This window comes from Mustela nigripes, chromosome 4, assembly GCF_022355385.1.
Source record: "Mustela nigripes isolate SB6536 chromosome 4, MUSNIG.SB6536, whole genome shotgun sequence".
Classification (NCBI taxonomy): Eukaryota; Metazoa; Chordata; class Mammalia; order Carnivora; family Mustelidae; genus Mustela; species Mustela nigripes.
This window is the reverse complement of record NC_081560.1, coordinates 15,973,710-15,997,219: the sequence shown is the minus strand read 5'-3', so window position 1 is coordinate 15,997,219 and position 23,510 is coordinate 15,973,710. Positions and strand designations below refer to the sequence as shown.

At 44.1% G+C, this 23,510-nt stretch overlaps 1 protein-coding gene across 2 annotated transcripts in view; it reads right to left on the bottom strand.

The window, feature by feature from the left end:
* The window catches only part of PTN (pleiotrophin), a 101,494-nt gene that overhangs the window by 4,658 nt on the left and 73,326 nt on the right, over positions 1-23,510 (bottom strand). For both annotated transcript variants that reach the window (XM_059395606.1, XM_059395605.1), the window contains exons 2-4: positions 20,518-20,633; positions 19,472-19,645; positions 17,351-17,512 (exon numbers count right to left, since the gene is read on the bottom strand). In XM_059395606.1, the coding sequence (XP_059251589.1) occupies positions 17,351-17,512; positions 19,472-19,645; positions 20,518-20,632 (451 nt within the window). In that variant the 5' untranslated portion in view covers position 20,633. The remainder of the gene's footprint in view (positions 1-17,350; positions 17,513-19,471; positions 19,646-20,517; positions 20,634-23,510) is intronic.

The window sequence follows — 23,510 nt, the reverse complement described above, 5'->3', positions numbered from 1 at the left end:
TTTCGACTTCAGTTTTTTAAGGAAACCTGCCCAGAACCCCCAAACTAAGCAGCTTCCACCCATAGTCAGACACTTCCATGTGCCTCTCACTGCTCTTAGAAAATTCATTGTTCAATTCTAATTTCATACCTAATTAATCTACGTTTCCCTCTTCCTGTGAGGGCAGAAGACCGTATCTATCATTTACATTGGTATCTTAGTGCCTGGCACATGATAGGTGCTCATGAAGTATTTGTTGCCTAAAAGTGAAGAAATGAACACATGGATAGGAAACAGTCAATTCATTCGTGTTTTTCAAGGAAAGGAAGGAGTGCCATCACAATCTTGCAGTATTTCAGTATCTCCTTAAAGCTATTTTATGAAGAAGAAAATTACAAACATACATCTCTGAACGCTATCCAGATTCCTCAACCCTTTCTCTTATCTTTAAAATAGAAGAACCGAATTAACTCTGTGAGAGAGTTCTGTCCCGTCTTAACAGCCCATCGAAGTTACAGGGAGAGAAATCTGCCGTGCGTATGAGGGTCACGAATCGGCTTGGAGCAGGGCTACACCAGCATAAGCAAGTGTTTTGTTTGTGACCGTCACATAGCGGCTACTCTCAAAGGTTGTAAGAGCCTCTGTGAGCGGTATCCTGATGTCAAACAGCCGGGCACCGTAGTTCCCAGTGAAAAGAGCCAAGACAACGGAAGGAAGGACACACATGCCGCACATGAAATAACACCCCAGGCTCCATGTCACTCTTCCCCACGGGGACTGAGGATGTGGAACTCAAAGGGATGCCAACAGGAAGTGAGCCACTGTGGACATGTGAGCTCAAAGGGCACCTGCCTGAAAAGTGGCTTGTTTTGTTCGCTTGGATGATCCCCCCTGGGACCTACTGCACGAACACTCACAGGGGTGCCCTTAGTGTGTTTTCCTTTCCTAGGTTTATCAAGACTTTCATTCTTTTTTGGCCACTTTTTGAGGTGATGGAGGATAGTAGTCCTTCTTTTCTCCTGATATGTGTGTATTTCATGTTGCTCAGAAAGAAACAGGTTGTTTTGTTCAAGATATATTTGAAAGTATTTAGAAAGTCCCAAGACTTTCCTCAAGGAGGAACACTCCAGAAAGGATTCGGGTTGCTCACATGGCTATGAGTCACCTGGAGGGCCACCCTGACAGTATTCTATTTTGAAAAATCAAAATTTGGCCAAGGAAAATTCTCATGAAGCATAGCTCTTGCTGTGCATCATGAGAATTTTTAATTTAAAATTTAACATAGTAATTTAACAAAGGGATTAATGACGGTCATGCTACAGTCAATTCTGAACCTATACATTTTAAAAATTCTGATTAGAAAACAAAATCTTTAAGAAGTAAGTGGCATCAGGGCCTTTGTTTAGTAGGGCAAGAAGGAAACCATGAAATTCTGCTCGAAGCATACTAAGAACCAAATCCTCAAAGAATTATTCTAATCCGGATCCTTCCTTTTACCAGCTCTGTGATGTTGAGCAAATTGATTATTTTACATCTGTTTCCTATAAACTGAGGATAAGAACACCTAGTCTGTCCTCTGGAGAGGGACATCATGAATATTGTGTGAGCTTACAACCTCTAATATCCTATTTGACCACCACTGTTCAAGAAACATTCATTTCTTCATTTAGCAAATATAACCCTATATCCACTGTGTACCCGGCACTGTTCTAGATGCTAGGAGATGATGGCAAACAAGGCAAAATTCTGCTTTCGTAGAGCTTATAAGATTTCAAGAGTGCATGCTGTGAGAGTCTTCCAAAAATTGTAAAGTACTCTAAAAGTATGTATTTTTAATTGGAATCATGGGTATGTGGCAGCTGTTTTGATGACTTCAATGTCTGTTTCTCTTCTTCCTAGTTTCTCATGGCATCATTGATGCCTACCCTGTAAAAGATACAGTATCCTTGGGAAGAATTAGTTACTAGGGAGAAAAAGAAAGTCTACAGGAAATTCAGCCTGAAGGTAAGGAGTTTCTCCTCGCTCTGTTATTTTATTCTTCTTAAAAATATTACTTTGCTGGTTTTAAAAGTAATACCAGCTTATATGGAAAGTAAAGAAACAGATATATGTTAACAGAAATCACCCATATTTTCAAAATACAGACAGAACACTCTTCACCGTGGGTTCTGTTTGTATTTTTTTTTTTAAAGATTTTTATTTATTTATTTGACAGACAGAGATCACAAGTAGGCAGAGAGGCAGGCAAAGAGAGGGGGAGGAAGCAGACTCCCTGCTGAGCAGAGAGCCCGACGCGGGGCTCGATCCCAGGACCCTGAGATCATGACCTGAGCTGAAGGCAGAGGCTTTAACCCACTGAGCCACCCAGGCGCCCCTCTATTTGTATTCTTTCCATGACTATATCTAACATATACTCTTAGTAGGAATATAGTGACGGTTGATAAAGTATTTTATACTAAAACTTATTTCCATAGCACTGCATCTACTTTGAAGCATGCCCACAGAGGATTCCTTTATGGCATCCCGGTCCATATGTTTTGTAACCTTCCCTCTTTTGTTGGTCAGTTCGCTTGTTCTCACTTTTTATTACCACAAATAGGGATGCAATGCACATTTTGTACAAATCACAATATTGTAAAGTGTTGTACAGATTATCAGAAGAGGATCTGCTGGACCAAAGGGTAGGGCCTTTGGAAAGCTCTAGATATGCACTGACAAATTTCTTTCCGGAAAGGCAGTAATCATCGACATTCCTAGCAGTGACTACTGTCGGACCCCATCCCAGCAAACTTGTTCTCAAAAGGCCAGTAATCAACGGCGTGCATCATCTCTTTTTCATCCATCACAGGTCCTTTTAGGAACAGGACCGCCACGCAGTTGGTACAAGTAAACACCTGCTCCCGTTTTCAGGATTCAGGAAATCGGAGAGAAAGTTGGGGGAGTGGATCTTGGAAGAAAGATAACAATGTAAAGGTTTTCAGAGAACTCCAGGGAGATGTTATGTCAAGAGAAGAAGAGTTGAGAATTCTGGAATAAGCTTATCTCATTTTCTTAGCAAAACGTCTTGCTTTGATTTTTTTTTTTTTTTTTTTTTTTCCAGAGGGCCTGCCTGTGCCCCCAGAAAGCATGAAAAGGAATTGAGGGATGAAATGGTTGAGTGGAGCCTAGATTTTAACTACCATGAGTTCAACTCTGTTTGCTATTGACTTCAATGAAGTAGCTTTGGGTCACTAAACCAGTGGCAAGAACTACTTACTGGAATAGAAAAAAGAGATTTGCACCTTCTTACAGGTAGAATTCATAAAGGAAGAGGCTATGGACAGTCAGAAACGGACATGCTAGATTCAGAGAGCAGGAAGGCAAGGCCAGCGAGAGCCATGCCAGAGCCATGCCAGAGCCATGGAAACTAGCCTTTGGAGACTCATTCAATAAATCATGAGAACTGGGGCACCTGGGCAGCTCCATCAGTTAAGCGTCTGCCTTTGGCCTAGGGTCCTGGGATCAAGCCCCGCATCAGAGCCTACTTCTCCTTCTCCTGCCCCTTCCTGCTCTCTGTCTCTCTCAAATAAATAAAACCTTGATTTATTTTTTTTTAATTTTATTTATTTATTTGACAGAGAGAGATCACAAGTAGGCAGAGAGTGAGAGGGAAGCAGGCTCCCCACTGAGCAGAGAGCCCAATGTGGGGCTTGATCCCAGGACCCTGAGATCATGACCTGAGCTGAAGGCAGAAGCTTTAACCCCCTGAGCCACCCAGGCACGCCAATAAAAACTTTATTTAAAAAAACCATTAGAGAAACGATCATATCATGGTCAGCGTATAGTTACAATGTAGATATGTCCAAAAGGCTGGAAACCACCACCATTCTTTGACTGTTTCATGAACCTATTTAAAGGAACTTGCTTGTGCTTCAGAATTAGCCACCCGGGTACCTGAAAATACCTAATCCCTCGTCTTACCTAGCTCTTCCTTAGAACTGGTAATAAGGCTTTTAAATCCCGAGTTACACAACTCAGTGATCCGCCTAAAATCCGACCGGGTACTAGACAGCTCAGCCTCCTTCATTAAAATTTCCCAACATTTCAGTTTAAAGTGGGGTAGCATATATTAAGTTGCACAACACAGAAAGAATTTTCTATTTAAAAATCCAACGTATAATCTTTAGTCCACTATCTGTGCAATTATTCTTTTATTTCTTCTTCGATTTCTTATTTTGGAATACCACTTGCTTTGTTTCCTCTTGTTGACTCCGTGCGTTTACTTCCAGGATTACGTATGGACTGCACACATCCAAACCGCTCCTCGGTGCTGCCCACACGCGCATACGGGTTCTCTCCCTCACCATCCAGCTTCCTTTGCACTCATCAGTTGTGTTGCACAATACCTACCTCGCCCTCCCAACCATCCGTCCTCCTGACCTGTCCTTTCTGCTATTAAGTAGACAGGACGGTGCGTGCTAGATAAAAGATAGTACACGTCTGTCTAGACGGCTGTCAGGCTAACCATGTCTGGGCTCCGTGGGGAATCTCTGTCTTGCCCCCACTTACTCTGAGAGGTGACTCAGCGTTGAACTGCATCTCCTCAAAACAAAGTTCAACTGTGAAAATGCTGGTGAGTAATACAGATTTAACTGTACTTATTGTGGATTACTTCATTGATCACACAGAGGAAGCTTAATAAGACACTAATCATGTCAGTTCCGGGCCAAAGCAAGTCACCCAGCAGTGGTAAAGTAACCCCCACCCCTTGACCCAAGACCCGGCGCTCTATCCTTTCAGCCACTTTTCCCTCCCATCTCTCCATTCTCCTTTCTTTAAAGGAAGTGGAGACACCTTTTGGCTTCCCCAGCCAATCGTGAAAGGGACCCTTGTTAGGACGCACTTTCTTTATTCAGCAGTCATGAGTGCGTTGGGGTGATGCTCTGATCGGACCTCTGTGTATGGGAGACCGGGAAGACCATCAGCAAACAAGCCTAGGGAACCTCCTGTATTAGCTCCACCCATTCACTGGTGTGGAACAGCTGAACATTTGTGTGGATTTTCCCTCTGAGTCACAGGAGAAGAGCAGAGAGGAAGGGGATCAGAAGGGCATCATCTCTAAGGCCTTTAATCCATGGTGTTCTCACTTGTATACAAGTTACAGAAGGAAAACAACAGCTGTGTGTGTTGCAGGGGGTGAATTTGATGTTCACGTGCTAAATTTTGTTTTTAAATACTAGCTAAACTGAAGAGAGGCAAACATAACTAATGCAAGGGAAACTGCCTGTGGAAGGCATGCATTTCTGATGCTTATGCTCGGGGGTGTGCGTGCACGTGCGGGGGTGTCCCGTCACTACACGTTGTCACAGCTGCTGGTAGTGACGGCTAGTAGTGACGGGTAGAATGAAGCTCTGACTTCATTCTCATGTCTTCCAAAGTTAGTGTAAAGAACTCGAGTTAGGCACAGTGGTCCATATGCGCATGTGCTCACACAGACGTAGAAAAACATGGGGCCGTGAACTAACGAGGGGTTTCCTGTGTTCAGCAAAAGCATCTGCCCCTCCCTCACTCTGCGCACCACTCTGAAGACCTCCCCCTTCTTCACTTCCACCCCCACACAGGAAAGAGATATTTCTGACATGACAGGTAAATGTTCAAAAGCTGGTTTCTGCAAGAAGGAAGGCCCAGGGAGAAAAGCTGTCATACGATCAGATCTTATATGTCGGTAGCCTAAACCAGAAATGCAGAGTATTATTAGAATCAATAATAAGTAGTTCCCACTTAGCATATCATCACTTTCTCTTATTGTACCTGATGTTTAACATTACATGAAACAAAAGTCAAATTTTGATTTATGTCAAGGGGAAAAGTTTGAAGTCTAGAATATTTAAAAGTTCAGTAGGTACAGCTCCATAAATCATTTCTTATTTCCTTCCCCAATGGGTTTTTGTTGTTGTTGTTCCAACTGATTCTATGTATCTTGCTACAGGCTGAATTAGGTTTTCCTCAAAATTCATATCGAGGGGCACCTGGGTGGCTCAGTGGGTTAAGCCGCTGCCTTCAGCTCAGGTCATGATCTCAGGGTCCTGGGATCGAGTCCCGCATCGGGCTCTCTGCTCAGCGGGGAGCCTGCTTCCCTCTCTCTCTCTGCCTGCCTCTCCGTCTACTTGTGATTTCTTTAAAAAAAAAAAAAAAAAAATTTCATATCGAGTTCCTGACCCTCATACCTCAGAATCTGAATTTCCTGGAGAGGGTCTTTTTAGAGGTAAGTTAAAATGAGGTCATTAGGGTGGGCCCTCACCCAAAGACTGGTGTCCTTAAAAGAGGGAATTTGAACATAGACATGCACAGAGTGAAAACTATGTGAAGACACAGGGACAAGGTGGCTATCTATGAGCCAAAAGAAAAAGAAAAAAAAAAAAAAAAAAAGAGGTCTGAACAGATCCTTCCCTCACAGCCGTCAGACTCAGCCCTGCAGAAACCCTGATCTTGGCCTTGCAGCCCGCACAGCTGTGAGAAGACGGATTTCTGCTGTTGAAGCCACCCAAGCTGAGGTACTGTGTCACCCAAGAGCTAGTGAACCCGTACCTCAGCGAATTAGATTTCACACTTTCTTCTTGGTACAAAAATTAATTACAGAAGTACAAAATATGTCAGCTGTGTCTTACATGTGTCCCCCACGGTATGTGACTTTGGCACACAATATAGGATTTGATGTCCCTTAATAGTTTCATGGGTGCCCCCCTCAGTCACCCGTTCACACCCTTGCACACGTGTCCTCCAGATTTCCCCACTACCCCACCCAGTGCTCTGTCTCCAGCAGAAGCCCAGGGCAGACTTGAAGAGGTGCCCCCAGACTTCTCTCTCTTCAGAGAGAAGCCCTCACAGCGGCTTCATGTAGTGCTTTTCTGCATCTGGGTAAAGATTTGAAAATATACTTTTCTATGAATGAAAATAAGATTTGAAAACCTCTCAAAAGCAAATGAATATGTGAACCCACTGGAAACAGTGCCAGGTTTTGTCCCCTGCATGCCTGAGCAGCAGGACACCACGAACATTTTACCTGCTTTCTGCTCTTTGCATCTCTGATGAGCTCTTCTACAAACACAGTTTACCCCTCTAGAAAAAGTCTTTCAGCACCCCCCCACCCCCCGCCTTTTGTGCTGAGCAACAGCCAGCCTGCTTTGATTTCCCTGAGGGTTCCCAGAGGCTTTGCATCAGGGCAAAGCTGGCTGGAGTCACGGAGAGCACAGGAAGCATCGCCCCTGGTTACCAGGACAGCAGAGCTTCAGGTCCTTGTGAAGCCCTGGAGTCGCTCTGATCCTCACCACATCAAGGCGGCAGTCCGAGTCCAGCTCAGCGTCCGGCCTGGGAGGCCGATGGGTAGCAGGCTACCCTGTACCATGCTCTTACTCTACAGGAGTGTCCCCCTCTTTAAAAGACCCCAGCCTGAGAAATGCAGCACTAAAGGTTATTATTTGCTTTAGAGCACTTCGTACACACAGGCTTGAGCCAAAAATGCTCTCCCACAGCTCAATCAATGACCCCGAACACGCATATGGTAATAATTTAGGACTATCGAGGAAATAGAATCCAAAATTCCTAATTTCTTTCAGAATATCCCAGGAGACACCATATGGAGCACTTGGTTTGGGAAGCATGGACATGACAAAAAGAACTCTGGAAAAAGGACTATTTCTGAGTTCGAGTTCAAACCTGACCCTCTCTTGAGCTGGGTAACCTGCAAACTGCAACCTTCATGTCCTATTTGTAAAATGGGCACAAAACCCCTTGGGGCTCCTGGGAGGAGTAAGCGAGACGATGCACACTCACAACTTAGTGCGATGCCATCGGCTTCAAAAATACTCCACGGGACCCACCTGTATGTGGCTCAGAGATGTCGACGCAAGCGGCAACCGAAAACGCAAAAACACAAATGCTCAGTTGGGAAGCAGTCAGCGGGGAGAAACGCAAAAGCAACAGGGGAAGAGCGAGGAGGTCCCTCAACCTGGCAACCCGCCTGTGCGCACACTTTGTATCACGCGCCGCCTTACTTCACGCAAATCGTGTTCACGCGAATCGCTGTCGCCTGAGCACAGCGAATGAGCTTCTGAGCGCCGGGTTTACCAAGGGTGATGAGGACTAAAAACCCTTTCAGGAGGCCGGGAGTAATACAGCCCGATGGATGACTCGTACTGCAGGTGAGCAAACACCGTCCCGGCAGGGACTCTCCGTCCGTCTGGAGCCGGGGAACGAATGATGTGCCCTAGTGAGCCAGACAGGATGATGGGGAGGGGTCTTCCCTGACTCACCGACGGACGGACGGGTGGGTGCATTCATTCCAGTCGGTGCTGTTCATTGAAATCCTCTCGTGGACTAGGGACTACAAAGGGGAACGAGGTTCAGGCTTGCGAGAGGCAAAGACGCACTCACTACGGAGGAGGAACGAATGAATGTCTTATTCGAGCAGCCGGTCCTGCAGCAAGGCAGGACGAACTGCCGGGGAAGGGAAGCCGAGCGAGCTGTAATACTGATCTCTTCTCTAGTCCTGGAACAAAACAAAGCCTGGTGGGCCTCAGGGACTTTGAACTGGGCCTTCTTTGAGCAACCAGCAGGGCTGGCTCCTGCTGTGTTCAAGACCAAGTTCTGGACTCCCCCTCAGAGAAGCTTGCCCTGGTTTCTCGCTCTCCGTTCGCCGCCCTCCTCTCCCCCAACCGCCTTGCCTTTTCCAAGCGCACTCCCTCCAATATGTGGTTGTCCTTCTAGTTCTTGTTTTTGTCACTATTATCTACCCGCCCCCCAACAATGCCCCCAACCAGAACAGAGCAGTAAGAGGGCAGAAACTTGCTTTGCATCCCCAGTGCCTGCCTAACCACCCATTCTACTGCAGGCTCTTCACAGATTTTCTAAACAAATGAATAAATTGGAGACCGCGCCAGAGGACCGCAGGGCTCTCTAACAGCACCTGCCCTTCCGAGGTGCATGGGAGCGCTCTCTGCTGCTCCCTCCGCTCTGTGGGTCCACGCAGGGGCCGTAGCTGATCCGTGCCAACTCTAGCACGAGGCCCACGGTGGTCAACGCTTTACAAAGGAACAAGCTGGATTTCACAGAACAGAATGTATGATGTCTAGAAGGAGAACAGGCGCCAGGATTCTAGGCCCACGGGTGCAGAGAAGGGGGTGCGCAAGCACGTGTGGTCATGCCGCCAGCCCTCCCCGGGCTGTGGCGCGGCTGGGGCAGAGCACGTGGGCAATGTTGGGGGCAAGGGTCAGGCGAGACGTCAGTCGGGACGGCGGAGCCACCTGTCCTGCTGAGGAGTCCAGATCTGACTCCACTGCTGATGGAAAGCCATGACAGAAGAGGGAGTGTAGGGCTGGGTCTGAAGTTCATTCTTTCTTGGGTAAGAAACCGGGGTACAGCTGTACAGCCTCACGCTAAGCGTCTGACTTCTCTGACTCAGTGTCCTCGGATGTAAAGTTAGGAATGATGATAGCAACCCTTTCACAGCGCTTCTGTGATTCTTCAAGGACACAGTGTAGACTCAGTATGCTAAAATGTCCTCCAAACACACATGTCTCTCAATAAATATTAATTGTAATGACTCCGGCTGTAATCGTCGTGGTTCTTTAGCCCAAAAAGGTACTGAGGGAAACATCCACCCCAAGATTTTCATTTGGAAGGAAGGAAACACTGCATGGTTATCAAGCATTTTTACGGTCACTCCATCCTGACAGTGATGAGGTAGTCACTGTAGACTTTAGCTTACAGAAGACAAAACTGTTATGCTAATAAGAGATCTTGCTAATATGCTAATAAGAACTAGATCTCCTCACTTCAGCTAGTGTCATGAATGAGAACTAAAATACAGATGTTGAAAGACAATTTCCACAACAGAATAAAAACCAAATCAGACCTTAAGAACAAACAGAGCAAGGACTTCCCTCTGATCAAGAAGGACTAAATTCCTGTCTGATTCCTGAGGCTTCTCTTTCTGGTCAGACACAAAGGCAGCAACCACCAACCTGTCGGGGTCTCGGGGAGAAGGGGAGCCCATCCCAGGCTGCCCGCCGCCCCTCTCCACACAGTGGAGAGTCTCTCAGCCTAGAAAAATGCATCTGCACGCTCATTGCTAAGGGATGGCAGAGCCCAGAGTCTAGAAAGAAATGTTGGTAACTTCTTTTATTTTTAAAAGAAGCAACAAAAAAATATCTGTTGAGCAGGAGAGAACAGAGAATGCTGGGAACATCACTTAACCGACCCCCCTTTCTCATTTATTTATTTTTTTTTTTTTTTAAAAGAGAGAGGCAAACCAAGAAACAGATTCTTTTTTTTTTTTTTTTTTTCTTTTTAAAGATTTTATTTATCTATCTGACAGAGAGAGATCACAAGTAGGCAGAGAGAGAGAGGAGGAGGAAACAGGCTCCCCGCCGAGCAGAGAGCCCGATGTGGGACTCGATCCCAGGACCCCGAGATCATGACCCGAGCCGAAGGCAGCAGCTCAACCCACCGAGCCACCCAGGCGCCCCCCCTTTCTCATTTATAATCGGCTGCCCAGTGCCTATGTCCTGCACACAAGCTGAGTCTTGCGCTGAAACAGTGGCCGTCCTTTTGATCTTTAAGGATGAATTGTCAAACCTAAGAGAGGGCTAGGCAACTGCCCAAAAAAAGAGCAGCAAGACGGTAAAACATTGAGAAATAGCTGAGAAGAAGTAAAAGGAATTGGGGTTTTCCGGAGCAGGGGAAAATGTAACAAGGATCTGGTAACAGCAGAGTACAAAGGGGTGGCAGGACGGTGGGGGGGTGGGTGGAGGGGGAGGGGGTAGATTAACCTGGCTCCCTGGCCCACCTGTAGCACAGACACACATTCCTGTGCTCCCTCCTCTTCCTGTCCCAGGCAAATCTGGAGGCTGATACAAATGTTATGTATCTTTTTTAAACAGTAACAACTAATACTTTCCATTTCGACCATAACTTAAGATTCTAGAATGTTCTAGGATGATCATTAGGCCACATCTTCTGTAGTCCCTAGGAAACTCTCAGCTCGTACAAAGGCCCTCTGCATGAGCCCCAATCCAGCCTCAGCTCAGACTCTGCACTCCAGTGGTAACCGCCAGAAGCCTGCTTCACTGCGCTGCCCCTGCTCACGCCGCCTGGACTGCCGGCAGGGCCACAGCTCTCCCACAGGGGGGCCATCTTGCCAGCTCCACTTAGCTTGCCTACCTTCTCATTCCACAGTGAGCCCATCCTCCAGGGGGACCACTGAGAGACACTGTGGCTTAGAGACATGTTCCTCTCCCTCTGAAGGGTTCTGTGCTCTAGTCATTTGTATAGCACTGTTGGCAGAGAGTGACTCTGGTTCCCACTTTCTTCACTTGTCCACAGCTCAATTATCCTCACTTTTTCTCCCCCACAAACTGAAAAGACCAAAATGACTCAACAAAAAAAACTACCGGTGGCTTCAATAATGAGAGCCCTCACTCACTGTGCAGTGGGGGAACTGTCTGATAGGACATTACTCTTGGCAACTTCTCCAAGAAATGTTATCAATGCCTCATCTAGGCAAAAGGAGGGAGGGTTAGGTCCCATGAAGACTTCCATACATTCCAGCACTCCCGCACACTCCCCCGCCGGCTGCGCACTAAATACCAATTCAAGACCCACTCACCGGCTCCTCGGATTTACAAGGAGAGTTTTGAAAGTAAAAGACACATTTTCCCAGAGTCCCTTGCAGTGGAATTTTATAGGTGACCTCGTTTCCAGCAAGCAGGTACGCTTTGAGTCCTAGAGGTAGAAGTCAGCAACCAGAAAGAAAGGGCCAAATTGGGGGAAATTGGGTATTTTGGCAAGAAAGGAGGCAAAGGTATCTGGTTTTGAGGGGAAAGGTATGGCGTTCAATTCTTAGCATATGTGCTAAACTGTGGATAATTTTAGCAGCAGGGTTTCTGCATCAGTCACTTTTGGCATGATTAGACATTTCTCTTGGATCTGTTGCTTTCTGCTGCAGTCCTCCCGGATCCAACTCAAGTCCTCTGGCCCTTCTGGAGAGTCTGTGAGCTATTCCCCCCCGAATAACCCCTTTCTGCTCAACTAACTAGAGTAGACCTTGCTGCAACTAAAAACCTGGACAGATACAGGATTTTCATAATTAATTTTCTTAATTCTTAATTAATAACTCTTTCCCTGAGAAATTAAAATCTCCAGTGTCCAACACAATTGCTCGCCAGTATATCCCTGGTGGATTCTAGCAGCAACGAAGCAAATTCTAGTTACAATCCTTCAGTCACTGACCATTCCAGAGCAACCCTGTCCCCATCCCCAGGAAAGCTGTATTCTAGTTATGCACCTTTCAGTTCTTATGTCTGCGTTAAGTATATCAATATTTTCTCTTCTTCTGAGTATATAATATGGAAGAAGAGGACAAAACCCTCTTCTTGGATTAAGTGGGGTTTCAACAGAGGAGAATCTTTATTAAGAGTTTCCAACTTGAAAAAAAAAAAAAAAGAGTTTCCAACTTGATATCTAGTGTCGATGAAATTGTACCAATGCTAGAGTGTGGAGCTTCTGCAATATTGACGTAACCACAGGACGAACCATTTCTACCCAACGGACTGGAGTGTGGTGAGTTTTAAGGTGATTTTTAACTAAAGCAAGGGCATAGTTAGTCATCTCCCCGAGTTTCGGTGCCAATTCAGGATAGAAAGTGCCCTCTCTCCCCCAAGCAAGTCTTTTACATTTTTGGCCTTATTAGGAATCAAGTCACAGTGATATTCTCCAGCTTTTTCTCAATTTAATGCTGGGTAGTCACAGCCTAACCAACATATATGTTCCCCCCTAAAATTTAAAGAGCGCGTTCTCCACACCGAGCGTCCCATCATCTGCCTATCAAGCCACTGCCATTTTCCAAAATAAAAGAGGACAGAAATCAAACTGAAAAGTTGTATAAAACAAACATTAAAAGAAAAAAAAAAAAAAGGCAGACAAAAGACCAGAACCTGATGATTTGTTTGATGAGAAGGTAACGATGGAGGGGTAAAAGGCACTTTCTGGGTACGAGCTCAGGGACTGGGATAAAAGGGCAGAAAATGGCGCTGAAAGAGACGAAAGCTCAGAACGGATTCTGCTCCTCAGCAACAGGATGGATTTCGATGAATCACTGACAGTCTCTGTCCTCATCTGGTCCCCCAGGGTTATATCGGATGAAGGCAAGGTCCCCAGAAGCTCTACTATTGAAAGATTCTAGACATCGAGATTAATCTAACATGGCCAAAGTTTCATGGGCGTATAATACTCAGAGGCAGCACGGTCTTTGGTGTCTGACCTCCAATCTGAATCACCACTTATAAGCTGTGAAGCATTAAATAAGTTGCTTACCCTCTCTGGTCTGTCCTTTCTCAAATATAAAGTAATAGAAATACAATTTCATGCACAGAGTTGCATTGAAGCTGAAATGAGGAGTGCCTATCACATCATAGTGCCCGACTCAAAGTTGGTGGGTTCCCTACCTCCCTCTTTCCTGAGTTAAAGTAGCAGGAAGCCCTGATGAATTATTCTTTCCTGAAGAAAGAGAAAAATAATTTGTAATTGCTAACTGTATGAAAATGTTACTTAAATGACTTCTTTACCACAGCTTCCACCAGTCTATGGTAAATTTCATGTGTGAAACCTTTTTTCTTTTTAGCTTATTCAGCATCTGCTACGGGCTACTCCTTGTTCTAAGCAAAAGGGATACAGTAGCGAACAGCACAAGTCAGGTCCCTGCTCTCCTGAAACGTACACTCTGGTAGATGTCTTCTAGAACAGTTTTTAGAAATAATGTTCTAGAGAGTACAGGCAGTCATTTCTCTGACATCAGTCATAACAACATTTTTCTAGATGTGTCCTGAGGCAATGAAAACAAAAGTGAAAATAAACTATTGGGACTTCATCAAGATAAAATGATTCTACACAGTAAGGGAATCAATGAAACTAAAACAACTTACTGAATGGCAGAAGATATTTTTAAATGACATATCCCATGAAGGATTAGTATCCAAATATATAAAGAACTTCTACAACTGAGTGCCAAAACCCCAAATTATCCATAAAAAATGAAAAGACATGAACATTTCTCCAATGAGGATATCCAGATGGCCAACAGACCCATGAAAAGATGGGCAACATCACTCACCATCAGGAAATGCAAATCAAAACCACAATGAGGTATCACCTCATACCTGACAGAATGGTTAAAATCAAAATCACAAAAAACAACTAGTGTTGGTGACGATGTTGAAAAAAAGGAGCCCTCACACACTGTTGGTGGGAATGCAAACTGGGACAGCCACGCGGGAAAACAGTGTGGGGTTTCCTCAAATATTTAAAAGCAGAACTTCCCTAAGATTTAGTAATTGCACTACCAAGTACTTACCCCCCAAAATACAAAAACACTAATTCAAAAGGACAGGTACACCCCTATGTTGACTGCAGCTTGATTTACAACAGCCAAATTATGGAAGCAGCCCAAGTGTCCATCGATTGATGAGTGGAGGAAGAAGATGTGGTATAGATACACAACGGAATATTATTCAACTATAAAAAAGAACGAAATCTTGCCATTTGCAAGGATGCACATGGATAGAGAGTACAATGCTAAGCAAATAAGTCAGAGAAAGACAAATACCATAGGGTTTCACCCATATGTGCAATTTAAGAAACAAAACAAAGGGAAGAAAAAGAGGCAAACCAAGAAACAGACTCTTGACTATAGAAAACAAACTGGTTACCAGAGGGGCGGGGGAGGAATGGGGAAGGGGATTAGGAGTACACTCGTAGTGGTGAGTACTGAGGCATATACAGAATTGCTAAATCACTGGATTATATTCCAGCAACTAATATAACTCTGTATGTTAACTAGACTGGAATTAAAATTTAAAAAAAGAAGAGCTCATGCTCTAGAAAGTGTCTTCCATTTGGGAGTCAACTTTGCACACGGTGGTAGGCTTTACCTAGTGCTGTGACATAGAGAACTCACTCAGGCTAATCCCATGCTTAATTCATTATATACCTTCATTTTTGATATAAAAACAAAGGACAGAATGTTTACCTTCTTAAAATGTTTTTAACTGCTATTTTTCAAGGTGAAAGCCTGAGCCGAACTTACAACCTTCATTACATATCACCAGAGGAGAAATATGTAAACAGGTCAATTATCCACTGGTCCAAGTCCAAAGAAGTCCTCACTTAATGTCTTCACCAAGTATCCTGAGGGGTCTTTCTGAATCATGTCCCCACTTTGTTCTATTTTTTCCAAACCGCAATGATTTCTGTATCCACCCAGCCCTACCACCACCCACTGCCCAGTCCCTCTCTCATTCTTTCCTCCTCATTCATTAGGCTGCAGTTTCTCCCACCCACTGGAGAGAACCAGAATGGACTGTGGACTTATGTGTACATGCATGTGTGTATGTACGTGTGAGTGTGTCTAGTCTCTGTGAGTTTCCTACTAGCATAGTAATTCTTGATTCTGGCTGATACTGAAAGCTTTTAAGGAACATCTTAATTTTTAAAGCTACTGAGGCTGAGATAGTTGGTCTGGGTTATGGCCTGGAAACTGGGATTTTTACAAGCTCTCATAGGAAGTTCTAATGTGCAACCCAGGTTGAGAACCACGATGGTCGAGCATGGGGACTTCTTTCGTTCCTTTTCTTTTCCATGCTCAATTTATGCTGAATATTTTGGTTCTCTGACTGCCTTAAAAATAAATTAATTTGAAAACTGTGTATCTCTGAGTTCTTCCAGTTTTGGAAATGTGTCACTGGATAGACAAGGCTGCTAATTTTCATTAGATCTGAGCAGTTGTTTCCAGACAAGTAATACTTATAAAGTGGGCACACACACTCATATACTGACCCCAGCCCCACTTCTTACCTTCCAAACACACACTGGAACCAGCACATTTCCATGATCTGGAAAGGGCAGCCTGAATCCTAGATATGCCATTGGCAGGTATGGCCTGCATCTGGCCACCCTACCACTGGGGGCAACCACGTCTACTCCACCAGAGATGGAGGCGCTAGGTCTGTGAAGTTAGACCTTTCTGATGATCAGTAGCAAGCCAGCCAATCCTCTTAATTGCTGGAGGATTTTTTTTTTTTCCTATTTCCTGTGGGCTTCAAGTTCAGTTCTTCTGAGTTTCTCCTTATGTTTAATCTGGCCAGTATGAATTTTAGAGCGCAAATACGAGCACAAACCAGGGAGATATTTTAGAGTTCCCTGAGACCTGCCGTATCATTTGCAAGAGCTGCCTTACCCTGTACCACAGAGTGGATGGCTTCAACAAGAGAAATGTATTTTCTCAGAGTTCTAGAGGCTAGAAGTGTGAGACCAACTGTCAGCAACTGACTTATTCTGAGGTGTGTCCCCTTGGCTTTTAGACGGCCATCTTCTCGCTATGTCTCCACATGGTCTTCTCTCCCCATGTATCTGTGTCCTAATCTCCTTTCTTCATATGCCAGTCAGATTGGACTGGGGCCCACTCATATGACTTCATTCCACTTTAAAGAACTCTTTAAAAGCCTTATCTCCAAACACAGTCACATTCTAAGGTACTGAGGGTTAGATCTTGAACATCTGAATGGGGGAGGAGGAAAGAGGACACCATTCAGCCCATAACACCCATGAAACAAGAGTGTAATACTACTCCTTGTCTTCCCTCAGCCGGGATCCTATTTCTACGAAACCATAGTCATGATATTTGTTTTTGGTTCCCTTTCTCTGGCATGAGAGCAGAGTGTAACTTTCTGGGAATAAATAGAAAGACAGCTTTACATAATTTGAAAATTTCATGATGAATGTACTTAGTAAAATAACTTTAAAAATATATATATAGAGAGAGAGAGCGAGAGAGGCTGAAAGGAGTGAAGGAAATATAGGACTTATCAATTTTTGCAGTGGAGATAGGAAAAAGGTAAAATAATGTAGCTGACTTCATGAAAACTATGTTCGTTGGATAATCTAGGAGAGACCCGATTTTAGATTTTCTGCCTCACGGTCTTCATGAATTTGTTCATACTTGTCAGGATGCAGTCCCAGTTTAGGGCTTGGAATATACAGTCACCACACAGCAAATGTCTTAATTGGCTTATTCTGCTAAGTTGTTTATTTGTGCGAGGAGGCTGTTCCAATCCCCGCCCCCACACCCCATCTGTGCAGAGGACTCTAATCTGGACTCGTCAATTGCCTGCTGAAAAGCACTGGTGTGATGTTCAATACACAGGGCTTGTTCAGTCTTTTTCTTGAGGTGATTCACCTAAGGTTTCCTTCCAGAAAATTCGAGTTTCCTTACCTGAAAATCCCACGTGAGTCCATCAACACACACACACGTGAAAACTGCGGTGCAATGACAGGAACCTACCTTGAGGTTTGGGCTTAGTCAGCTTGCCACAGGGCTTGGAGATGGTGACTGTCTTCTGGCAGTCCGCGTTGTGGAGGGCTCGCTTCAGACTTCCGGTTCTGGTCTTCAAGGCGGTATTCAGGTCGCATTCTCCCCAGGCCTGGAACTGGTATTTGCACTCCGCTAAAGGCAGGGTAGGACCAAACAGAAATCTTTAATTTCCTCTAGTAGTGCCGTAAAGGTAGACACACTTCTGTTTTTACCTTTTTGCAGTGAGATCATTGTAGAGTCCCATGCGGTTGAAAGAAATAATTTGAAGAGACCCCTGTAGCCTTCACCCTGTCTCCCCTCGATTGTGATTGTGTTGCATAACTAGAATTCCTGAGCACAACCAGGAAATGAACAGGGATACATCCCGCAGAAGTCATTCAAGTTCTGCCAATTTCACACGCACTCATTTGTGTGTACGCGTGCGCATTTAGTTCTGTGTGACGCGGTCAGGTCTGTAGAGATGAGTGAACATCTACACATTAACAGGCAGAAGAGTTCCAACAGTCCTTTGGGTTAATCCTGTCATAGCCTTTGCCTAGGCACCTTCCTCCCTTCCCATCTCCTTGAGCCCTGGCAATCACTCATCTTTTCTCCATCTCTATAATTTTTGTCATTTTAAGCTATCTACTATTTGTGTACAAATTTTTAGAGGAACGTAAGTTTTCACTTCTCTAGGATAAATGGCCAAGAGTGAAACCACTGTGTTGTACAGTAAACAGATGTTTATTCTTACTATAAACAAAACAAAACGTGCCATTCTCCTTTCTAATGTGGCTGTACCATTTCACATTTCCATCAGCAAGGTATGAAGGACCTAGTTTCTCTACCTCCTCTCTAGCACTTGGTCCTATTTGTCATTTTAGCTCTTCTGAGAGGTACGTGGTATACGGTGACATCTCACTGGTTTTCATGTCCGTTTCCCTAGCACGGAAGAGATAGATGTTCAACATCTTTCAAGTGTTTGTCACCTGTATCTCGTCTATGGTAAAATATTTGTCCATGTCTTTTACCCACTGTATAACTGGATTCTTATTTTTGTGAGCTCTTATATATTCATTCTTTAAGACACACTTTTAAAAACTTTCTGTAGGGGAGTCTTTAGGGAACCCATATACAATTTAAGACCAAATGTATCTGAATTTCACCATGTGCTAAAGAACTTACCAGCATTCACAAGAAGCACCCCAGAGGTTATAGAGAATGAGAAAAATACAGTGTGTATATTCATTATCCTTCTTTACTGTCTTATAAGTCAGAATACATTTCTGCAAAGAGTGAGAACATTTGGGGCACTGCGTACCACCAAGGCCAAGAAAGACAAAAAGTCTGGAATGTGGAGAAGACAGGTAATCTGGGTGTTCAGTAGTGGGCTTCAAAGTTGGAAGTGTTGAAAGGCTCCTTCCCAAACAGGCAGAGGAGGCCAGTAGGAAAATGACAATAATTAGCGAGAGTAAAGTCTATGGAAACTGCCTGTAAGCAGCCTGGCTAGATTTGATAAGCAAATCTATTAACCAGGGTGGACGGTGGGGAAAGATCAAAAGAGGGGGGGGGGGGCCTGAGAGCCCCAGAAAGATGTCTGGAGAAGGAGGAGGAGAGTAAATAAGAGAAGGGGGAAGGAAGAAAAAAAGGAATGAGAACTAGAAGAAGAAGGAGAGAGAGAAGAAAAGACAGGTCAAGGCACACTCAGGAGGGATCAAGGGTATGGTTTATGTCCCGATGGGTAGGACAGTGGTTCTCAATCTAGGACTATTTTGACCCCAAAGATCATCTGGCTATATCTGGAGACATTTTTATGTGTCACAGTTGATGGGGGCGGAGAGTGCTGCTGGAAACCAGTGGAGAGAAGCCAGAGATCCTGCTCGATATCCTACAGTGCCCTCCCCAACAGACGCATCATGGCCCCAAATGGTAGTAGCACCAAAGTTGAGAAACCTGGGAGGTAAGGCAAGGTATCTGGTTACTTGCAATCTGATAAGATCAACTTATTGAAAATAAACAGTAATCAAGCTCAAAAAGAGGACCGGTGGAAGAACACAAGCATTATCCCCGAGTGGAAGACCAAATTGGCAGGACCGTAGTGGTGGGGCTTACCTCCAAATTGCTTTTTCCAGTTGCAGGGGATCTTACATCTCTGGGTCTTCATGGTTTGCTTACACTCGGCTCCGGTCCGGGTGCCCTCCCGGGTGCCCAGGCCACAGTCCCCACTGGTGGGCACACACACACTCCACTGCCACTCCCCACAGTCGGACTTCTTCACTTTTTTTTCTGGAAAGAAGAAAGGAACACGAGTCCACCTCTGGGAAACTCTGATTCAACAAAGTTCATTCCAGGACGCCGTAATTGCGGGGTCTGTGCTTTTGACCTCTGTCTTCACTGTCCAGTGAACCGTAGCACCTTGACCCATGGTAGCCAAGTGATTGAATCGGTGAATGATCACGAGAAGAGAGAAGGTGAACAGAAGGAGACAGAACTCATATTAGTGTAACTCCAGTGGCTAGGGGCTGTACAAAGGATCTAATGACATCTCCTTTTAGAAGCAAACTCTTCTGGTAAAGATGTTCAAAGCCAGTGAAACATGAAAGATAAGGCAACATTCTTTTAGAAGTAAGGGTTGTCAGATTAGCATTTCATTGCAAGTCAATGTTCCCTTCTCTGTCTTAGAGCTGGAAGCCATAAGCTGAATGTGGTGCCTCACAGACATAAACAGACTGCCAGCTCCACAGCCTACCGTGCATGACGCTGGGAGTGACAGAGAGAAGATGCTGTATCGCTCTGAGCTTCAGATTCCCCCTTTGTTCATATGAGATAAAACAAAAATGCCCTGCGGGACTCTTCTTTGAGGAAGAGACTCAACGTAAGACACCTGCTTGCTCCTCAGCAGTCCGTACATAAGGGCTATAAGACAGTCCTTATGTTAATAACCATCAGCCATATTTTAGGACCTATGGCAGGGTGAGGACGGGGGATGTCACTTAGGTTCCTCTAAAGAAAGAACAAAGGGAGGGTTATGTATGTCATATGTAGGGTTATATGTGTCACATGTAGGGTTATGTGTGTCATATGTAGGGTTAAGGATGTCATATGTAGGGTTAAGTATGTCATATGTAGGGTTATGTAGTCCTAACCCTACAGCTTACCTGGCTTCTCTTTCTTCCCTGCTTCAGCCATGTCCGCAGCTGCCAAGATGAAAATGAACGCCAGGAAGGCAGCTGCAAATTTTCGACGCTGTTGCACATACTGCTGGGACTGCATTCTAGGAATAAACAGAGAAACAGAAGGTGGTGTCAGCCTAATAGAGGAAGGCTGGTGGCACTCCTTAAGGAAGGGTGCCATGTTCCACTTCTGGAATAGATTTTCAGAAGGTTTCTATCAGTGCTCTTGAGCAGAATTCTTTCTTTTCTCTCCCACGGCCACTGAAGTAAGTGTTCTTCTGCAATTAGGTGTTTACTGACAAAAATACAATGGTTCCCCACTTAAGAACCTCACACGAAATTACCTGCTGAAGTATGACTCAAGAATTATGGAATCAAAAGAATTTTCATGGCATAATTCTGAGCAGTGAATCTTGCTGGTAGGGATACATGGTAAGGTCTGTAACTATGGTCATCTTTGTGACTCCTGACAATTCCTAGAAACAACCTCGGTTTTGTAGTCCACATGGATAATCTGAATGAACACAGTTAATGGTCACTGGTCCACCAAGAGGGAGGTGCAAGACAGAAGTGGGGCTAGCATGCTTTATGTCAAATACATGTATAAGCTCACATAAAATCTAAAAATCTTCTCAATTCTAGGATAATAAAGAGATTACACTCACTCATAATTTGAAATTCTCCACATTTGCTCTGAGTCAAAAATCCTAGAATAACATTAGAAAGACTCCTGGAACTTGAAGTCACTTGTGACAACTAATTGTCAGCATGGTTACCCATGGTCATTAGATCTGAGGATTTTTTTTTTTTTCCAGAAGAGTGATTTTAGATTCCCTTGAGTGTGAACAATAAAACCTCTCTCACACACACACACACAGAATTGATATTATTCTGTTCTACAGTTTATTGTAGAACAAAGTGTACTACAATGTGTACAGTGTCCTCTGAGGATTCAGAAGTTCCCACTGAGAAAGCACAGCTCACAAGTGAACTTTCCAACCACACAACGGGCTGATCTTTGTAGAGCCTTGTAATGCCCTTGGAGCCGCATGAAGAACCACGGTCACTCAGGAAAACGGGTATTAGTAGAAAGCTGTTGTCACTGGCTACTTCTAGCCTCAGCATTTCTAGTTTTACACTATTAAGTTCCTACTTTTATATTTATTTTCAAAAATGTTTCAAGTTAAATTCACTGAATTCTGAAGAGAAAAACCCCACCCAGATCAGGATTTCCTAAGGATACCCTTGTTTTGAGTCAAGGGGTTATTTTGCCATAGTGTGAGCTAACGGGAAGGAAAAAGAGGAAGTGGATGACATTTGGAATTAGAATGGAAATGCACCCTCTCTGCTTCTGATATGAATTCGCAACAATTCAGAGCCTGAAGGAGTGGGTGAATGGTAGACTTTAGTTTGAGATGCACTAAGGAGAAATGCACCCAAGTCCCTCCCTGTGCACAGCAATTCGCCCGTGTAAAAGGAGCCACCAGCAATGCGGTTGAGTTGGAGACCATCTTTCTTTTCATCTCCTTCTCCCCTTCCTCCTACTTTGCTTACTATTCTACATGGGCCTATATTTTGATAGCTTCCATTTTTCCGGCTGGAGAAAATGAATAAAGGTTATTTAAGAAAGTAAGGGGTTTTAGAAATAGGAGGACTAGAATCATCCCCAAATTCAAGTGTTCCCAAACATTGCCCAATGTGCACGTTGATGCCTGCTGCTGTAGGAAATACTTGAGTAATTAGCACACGTGTGGCTCACGGGTCCCCTGCTTGTGGTATTTGCATCGCTGATTGTTTGTCCTTAGCATCAAGTAAAGGCAAAAATTCTCTGTCTAAATAGTTTAACCCTGTTCGCTCTCCAGGGGCGTGCGAGATGAACAGACAAAAGGACTTGGATCACGGCGAATTGTTGGCACTGAGGGAAATAAAACAGTGGCAGAAGGCTTGCTAAATTGGCTGTTCTTTTGAATCATTTCCTTATTTTCACCTTCTCTTACCACCATTTTTTGTTGCACTTGCCCTGATAGATTTAGTTTCATGGGGTTGAACCGTCAACTGGAAAACTGCCATAGATGGTGGTGTGTAGAAACTCCTGTTGAGTTCATCTCCATCACTAATAAGTCTAAAGCTCAGAGATCAAAGGAAATTAAAGTTTAAGAAACCAACTCAAAGGAGATGAGTTAGTTTACAAAATCGTCATTCCTTCCCTAGAGAAAAAGCTGCTGAGAAGGAAAAAGAGAGCTCTCCTTCCTTTAGCATTTTAACAGGATCTAGAATTTTAAGAGGCATTCAAACTCTGGTGTAAACGCAAGACAAGAATCCTGGAATCGAACTGGCCCCTTAGCGATCTGTTTGGAAGGACGACCATAGGACCCGGAGGCGGAAATGTTGGCTCAAACTTTAGCCTGACCACCTAATTTGGGGGATGTCCTCAGGCAAATCACAACCACTGGAACTTCTCTTTTGACATCTGCAAAGTGGCAGTGATTATAGCAACTGCTTGAGAGCCTTGCTGTGAAAATGAAGATGTAGACAGAGAGCCAACCCGGAATCTTAAGAAATGTATTCTTAATTGCTGAATAAAGTTAATCCACCCTTACACTCTTATTACTTAGTACAAGGAAATACTTCTCTTCAATTTTTAAAATTGAGGTATATTGACACATATCATTATACTAGTTTTGAGTGTACAACATACTGATTCAATATTTGTATTGCAAAATAATAATGTTGCTTTCTATTGAGAAATAACAAGCATCACACTTTGAACTATCTAGTATTATTTAAAAGCAAAACACAAAAGAATGAAACAAAAAAGAGGAGAGAGAGAAGATTTGATTGTCCACTGAAGACTTGTTCAGCATCATCAGGGCACAAATTCATTCTGACCTTGGACCTCCTAGGTTAAAATAAACTCAAGGACCTTTATCCCCAGTATTTTTTTTTTTTTTTTTTTTTTTTTTTTTTTTTTTTTTTTT